The sequence below is a fragment of the Alligator sinensis genome, unplaced genomic scaffold, assembly GCF_000455745.1.
Source record: "Alligator sinensis unplaced genomic scaffold, ASM45574v1 scaffold1835_1, whole genome shotgun sequence".
Classification (NCBI taxonomy): Eukaryota; Metazoa; Chordata; order Crocodylia; family Alligatoridae; genus Alligator; species Alligator sinensis.
This window is the reverse complement of record NW_005843455.1, coordinates 68,147-75,076: the sequence shown is the minus strand read 5'-3', so window position 1 is coordinate 75,076 and position 6,930 is coordinate 68,147. Positions and strand designations below refer to the sequence as shown.

The window sequence follows — 6,930 nt, the reverse complement described above, 5'->3', positions numbered from 1 at the left end:
CCCTACATGCATGATACAAGCACTACATTCCCTACAGGCATGTTTATTTCTAGATCAGTGTTTTCAAATTTGCTTCTCACTTTCATGTGCACAGGGACAGTAAGGTCTGACAGTAGGGAAGGGGCTCCCAGGGCAAAATGTTGAGGGTTGCGGGGCAGAAGGCAAGAGGGTTACTTGCCTCCCTAGATTTATTTTCCCTGCTGTATCAGTGGGAGGGGGACAAATTCAAGGCAAACCTCCACAAATCAGATTCTATACCTGGAAAATTATGAAAAAATTATAATTTTTTTGGGCAGGAGGCATCTTATATTCATGACTGTCTTATATTTGAGTAAATGCAATAGTTAAATAAAACCCCAAATATTTAATTCTGACGTATGTGAGTGAAGTGTTAGTGGAAACCTAATGAATCATTACTATTCACCTGTGATTTAATATTTTCAGCCATTAAAAATGCAAGATAAAAGTGTCCAGTTTGTCAGTTCAGATGCGAGATATTTGTTTGACTAATATCTAATATTAGATACCAAATGACCTGAAAGGCAAATACATATTTTAGAAGTCCCCTTTCATTCAAAGATGACCCACCAGAATTATGTTGACTGCTTCCAAATCACTGTTGTTTTTGCAAAGCAGCTAACCATTTGTGGAAATTTATAAACATAAGAAGGTAAAACTGAAAATAAGTGGTGAGAATCCAATGATTCAACAGCAGGAAACAAAGATATTAACCCTGGCAAAGAGTAAATAAATTTGGTTTGACATTTGTTTTTGACATCTTTCTAGGCTGCTTTTTATCATCTTATTATCCAGTGAGATTGTAAACTGACTGATTAATTGCCTCCAGTGCCTTTGAGGAACTTAAGTTTCTCTGGGTCCTCCCACTTTCCAGCTCTCTGGAACTAACCACACTTGTTCTTAAAAGATAATTGCTCTGTTCACAGATTCCTTTAGCTAGTCCTTTAAGTACTCAAGTGTCCGTTTTATCAGGCCCTGCTACCTTTGAATACATTTTTATTAATTTAAATGTTCTTTAACCTCTTCTTCCTTTATTTAATATTATTTAATATTTATTTAATAGACCAGACACAGTATGGATAGTCACTGAAAGCCTCTTTGCACTGGCCTGCTTATGTGTTTTATCCACGTTCCAAAGGATTTGTTTTCAATCCATTCTTGAGAATTAAAGAACCTATACTCCATGCATAAAATCCCAGTTCTGCTTAAGTTATTAGGAAAATTCCCAGACTTCAGTAGGGCAAAAATTTTACTTTCTTTGCTTTTATGCTGAGAGTTTAAGTACGGGAATGAGTAAAATCTTTATAAAATATGGATTTTAACAGCAAGAGTTAAGTATGAAACTAAAAATAATGTCTATACAGTTTACATCCAAAGTACCCAAGTTTATTGTATTTGTAGGATTCAAAGATGTTTGCAGAAACGACCCACGGTCCCTACAGATATACCACAATTAAAATTATTTTCATCCTTGGGAGCATGTCTGCAAGAGGGGACCAATTTCTTATTTAAACTGAAGAAGCCCCTTTTTACATCTTGAGACAGAGGCATAAGTCTGTTTTAAAACTGAAAACCAAAAAAATAACAAGCCATCTAAACATCAAAATCCTAGATCCTACTTACATACTTCTGAACAGCTCTGAAAATAATGACTTTCAGTGATCATTAACTTGAGATTTTAAAATCAACAGCTCAAAGAAGCTTTGCAGTTTCCTATACAAATGAAGTGCTTTACAGTATTTTTTAAAATATAAATGTTGAAAAATGCTTGATTATAATATATAGTTACCTCTCAAAATTAAGCACTTTGCTAGGATCCTGGACATATCCTGATAATAATACATGGATACACTCCAAAAGGTGTAAAGGTTTTTTCATTCTGTTCCAGTATGGATCCTAAAAGAAAATTACATCATATTAGGGGTCCAAGGTAATTCCAATGCATTAATATAGAAATATTAAATTTGCCAGTACACAAAAACTGTATTACGGTTTGATTTATTGCAGCAAAAGTATAATAGAAATGAGAATTATATTTATTTGCATATTAGATTTTAATATGTTAAAGTCTTTTATAACACTCACTGCTTGGCTGTGTTTGCCAGAGGTAAAACAAAAAGTAGATGTTATGCTATAGCCAAAAACAACCCCCTTACTACTGAGTACTATAAAATACGTTAAAACTAACTGCAAGTAGTTCATTATTATCCAAGTGTTTCAGATATTCAGCTGCAAGACGTTTCACAGATTTTTAATCGGTAAAATGAACCAAACAGATTCTCTTTTTTACTTTAAATGTGAAAGTACACATTGCAATACAGTGGTAAGATTTCATAACCAGTGCCAGAGTCCGGAGAAATAAATAAGTAAAAAGCATAATGCAAACATTTAACAGTTTTTGCAGATATGCACAAGAACTAGATTTGTTTTGGGGTTTTTTTTTAAGAATAACTCCTAAGAAAAAGGAAAACCAAATCAAGCTGAAATATGGAAAATCTAATTATATTTATGACAGAATCATATCAGCTTGAGCTGAAGTAGTAGGAACACCAGAATATAACAGCTTTCCCCACATGCTGGGATCTGAATGAACAAACTGATAGAGAGACGCAGTGAGGGCTTTTAAGTAAATGTATTCTCAATCTTTAAAAAAAAAAAAGTCTATGGAAGTGTTTTAATTTATCTCATTGTCTTTATACAAAACACACCAAAAAACTTTCATACTTATTTTCCTTACCCGCGCTTTGAACAACTGATCATATACTTCAAGAAGCTTAGGCAGTGGCACTCCAATTTCTTGCATAGTGTATGTTACAAATCCCACATCCCAATTCAAAGAACAAACTTGTTGCTCAAGAAACTGCACTAAGAAATCTAAAGGTAAAAAAGAAAAGGGAAAAAAAGACTGCATGTTAATTAGCTAGACAAAGTTACAATCCTGTCTTTCACTTATATTAACACCTTTAATCTGTGGAGCTCAAAATAATTTACAAAACAGATAAGAATTATCCCTAATTCACAGCTGCAAAAACTGAGGGCAAAAGGACATGCAAAACAGGTATCTTACAGTCTCAGTCTAATGTTATATAAGCATCACCAACACTATATTAAAGGCTTACCATATTGCCCTGCAGTTCTTTCAAGCTATGCTGTTGAGCTGAGAAGTTCAGTACCTTACTTTGGTTCTTGTGTGGCAGCAACACATACTGCTATTAGCTTTTGACGAAATAGGCTGTTGCCCAGGAAAGCTTATGCATTTTTTGAACATGTTAGTCTCCAAGGTATCACTCTGCCCTGCCTTCTATCATAAGACTACCAGACTATTTGGCCTTCTGTCATCTACAGTGCTTGTGCATTTACAATGTATTTAACTCTCCACAATATAAAATCTGTAGTATTTACAACAGTTTAGACTGTCAGCATCATCAATGCAAACATTCAGGCAACACGCAGCAACCATGGCATTTGAACACAGATCCCAAATTTAATGAGACCTGGGGGCCTCCCAAATTCTACTGTGTGACATAAATGTCTAGAGGCCACAGGAATAAGGATTGCTGCAACCCAGAAAGTAAATATACATATCATATTGTCTACATAAATACACCCATATTTTTACTTTCAAATGCCTTGTTTACATAATTGTCCAAAATAAATTCAGCTTCTCTTTGAGTGAAATGAAATAAGACATTTTAGAACCGATTAACCATATTTTGCTTATGTATTAGAGACAAAAGTATTTATACATAAAGAAATACTGAGGTTCTTTTAAATTGCACCATAAAAAGTTTACGAGTGTCTGTGTATTTCAATTCTTAGGCAATGCTACAAAAATTGAAGAAAAAGAGGTATCAAGGCAGTGAGTTTAAGAGCCTCTACTTGTGTGAGTGTGTATTAAATTACTTACCTAATGGGAAATAGCGAGGTGTGCCAGCATATATTTTTCCAAGCAATACCATCTTCAAGCTCAGAGCCTGCATTCTGTCAGCTGGACTTAGAGTCACACTGTCACTCAATTCTGAAAGAGCATACAATACATTTTTGCATTTAAACATGATAGAGTATAATTAAAAAAAGCAGTGCTGTATTTGTGCTTACTGCTAACACTCAAAACCAAGTTTCTTATAACCCCATATAGAGATCTGTTAACTTATGGTACAGATAACAGTTATTATTATTAATTAGAAGGTGCAAGGAGAGGGAATCTCCCATTCATACTAGAAATTAAGGCACATTGATAGAGTTGTTTGAGGAAGCTTGCACTGCTGTAACCAGTGCTTTAACTTTTCTGAAGATAAACAGAAGGATTTTGTTTCCATTCCTATCAAAATTCATAAATACAGAATAGTTCACATTATGGTTTTAAATCAAAACATATACTGAGGAGGAGCAAAATTTCCTTATCTTGAAACATCCAAATAAATGTTTGCAGGGATTGTGAAGCCATCTCTGAGAAATACTTCTTATAATGGCCATTAACAGGAGAATTAGTGCAATGGATTATCAGAGGACTATTAATGCTCAGATCAGAATTTAAGGTCAGTGGTGAGTGGTCCTCTATGATAAGACATTTTTTTTGGTGTTTAGTAATTCATCTAAAAAGTTATGCTCAGCCCCTTCTTAGGAAGAAGTGGTTGCAGATAAGTCAGTGAAGGGCGAGAGATGATGGATAGATGGGATGACATGGAGATGCATTTTGAAAAATGCCTATCTAATTTATAAAACAGACTGAAAACCAGCGTAGCTCAATTTCAATATACCAATTAATGCCATCATCTAAAAACGGTATAAAAAAGGTAAAATTACTAAAAAAGACTATTTAAATGAAAAGTAAAGTAATTTTCTTGGTATTTTTAAATAAGGAGTTATGATTTGCATTGCACCTTCCATTAACAAAGCATCTTCTAAGTAATATAAATAACAATACACCTTCTAAGTCAGGGCTTGTCAACCAGGGGTACCTCTAGGGGTACTTGGAAAGGTCTTAGGGGATATGTGCAGGCAGGTGGGGACGGAGTGCTGCCATCTACCACCCCACACTGCCGCCTCCCAGAAGCAGGGCAGGGGGGTGGGGTGCGAGGGCAGCAGTGCCCCTCTGTGGACCGCACAGGTGCCGCCCAGCCACCCGAACATGGGGGGTGGGGGGAAGAGCTCGCACGTGGCAGCTGCTGCCACCATCAACCACCCCATGTGGCCGCCGCCCACCATCACGCACTGGTTTTTCACAGCAGGTCACACATGTGGCTCCACAGGCTGCTGACAGGCAGCATGTGATTGGCCAGGTGCGAGGCCCGTCAGCAGTCCGTGGAGCCACACATGCGATTGGCTGTGGGAATGTGGGGTGGGGCGTGGCAGCAGTAGCAGTGTGGTGTGGTGGGTGGCTGCTGCTGCGTGCGAGTCCCCCTGCCCCCACCCCGCCATCTGGCTGCCGCCACCAGAAGGGGTACACTTCTTAAAAAAGGTTGAAAACCCCTGTTCTAAGTAATACAAGCTGGTACACTTGTCTTACAGTCCTGAATTTCTACTGCCGCAGGTAATACCCAAGCCCCAGCCCCACTATGAGCTCTTTGTGGAAACTGTCTGTAAGTCTTGTTCTGCATTGCTCTTCATATTGAAAGATTAACTGAAAGTTGTACAAAACTCCTAAACTCTGAAGGCAATACATTAAATGTTAAGACTTTCAAAGTATTTTGCAAAACATTCTGAAAAGATATGCTTAACATCCCATGTGAAACATTACTAAGGGCAGCATATGATCAGAAGATTCTAAAGGTGGAAGTTATTCTTTTCTTCAAAACCATGTTCATCTCAAGATTTACCTTTTTCAATTATTTCTTGCCAGAGAGTCTGCACCAAGATAGGGTCGGAATGGCCTGCACAATGTATAATTGCCAACTTACACTCTGAGAGCTTGAAAGGGTCAGCAAATTCACCATAGAGCTGAATGAAACAAAAAAGCAAGAGTTTGACATTTAACCCAAGACAAAACATCTAATTTACTATCAGGGTAAAATGAAACAGAAAAGTTAATTGACAATGGAACCAGATGGTTATGATAAGTTGAGCTCACATTTTCAGGTGCAATTTTAGGAAAAAGAGCTTTTTTCCCTGAATGCAGGTCAGTAACTACAGATACAGGTTTTGAACTGCTACTGCCAAGCAAAATCCCATAGAAAAATCAAATAATCAAGAATTGACATTTTTATAACACACAAAAATACTGAAAGTACTGAAGTCAAGAATGAAAGTAGATTTAGATTGATATCAGGAAGAAATTCTTTATGGTGAGGGTTGCCAAAACTTGGAATGGGCTTCCAAGGGAGGTGGTGCTTTCCCCTACCTTGGAGGTGTTCAAGAAAAGATTAGACAGGCACCTAGCTGGGGTTATTTAACCCCCGCGCTCTTTCCTGCCTAGAGCAAGGGGTCCCTTCCGACCCTAGAAATCTATGAAATCTACGTAGGGAGCCTGAGGACAGGCTGAACCTGTCGAGTATAAGTTTTATGGCACTTGGGGGGGGGGGGGGGGGAGGAACATGTAACGTGGGGGGGGGGGGGGGGAAAGAAGTAAAACAATGCCCAAGTGCAGGAGGCTAAATCTATGAATGTAACATAATACAAAGTAAATAAAATGACTAAATGAGGATTTAAAATAACCATGGCTAGATACTACAAAAAAAAGCCATTCAATAAAATTAATTTGGTATTTCTATACAACAGGGGTAGGCAATGTTTTTTGGCTACAGTGCTGAAAAACACCATAATGCCTACCTTGGAAGGTGCTGGAGTGCTGACATGGCAGAAAAACAAAATGAGGGCAAGGGGTACATGTCAGGACGCCCTGGCTTGTGCCCCTTGCCCCCCACCCAAAGCCTCTGCCCCCCACACCTACTGCCCCTTGCCCCCCACCCAAAG

At 37.9% G+C, this 6,930-nt stretch overlaps 1 protein-coding gene across 1 annotated transcript in view; it reads right to left on the bottom strand.

Annotated features, from left to right (window-relative positions):
- NUP155 (nucleoporin 155) overlaps positions 1-6,930 on the bottom strand; it is a 61,235-nt gene that overhangs the window by 2,023 nt on the left and 52,282 nt on the right. Inside the window, exons 31-34 of the mRNA XM_025195291.1 lie at positions 5,838-5,958; positions 3,926-4,036; positions 2,756-2,892; positions 1,808-1,914 (exon numbers count right to left, since the gene is read on the bottom strand). Coding sequence (XP_025051076.1) covers positions 1,808-1,914; positions 2,756-2,892; positions 3,926-4,036; positions 5,838-5,958 — 476 coding nt within the window. The remainder of the gene's footprint in view (positions 1-1,807; positions 1,915-2,755; positions 2,893-3,925; positions 4,037-5,837; positions 5,959-6,930) is intronic.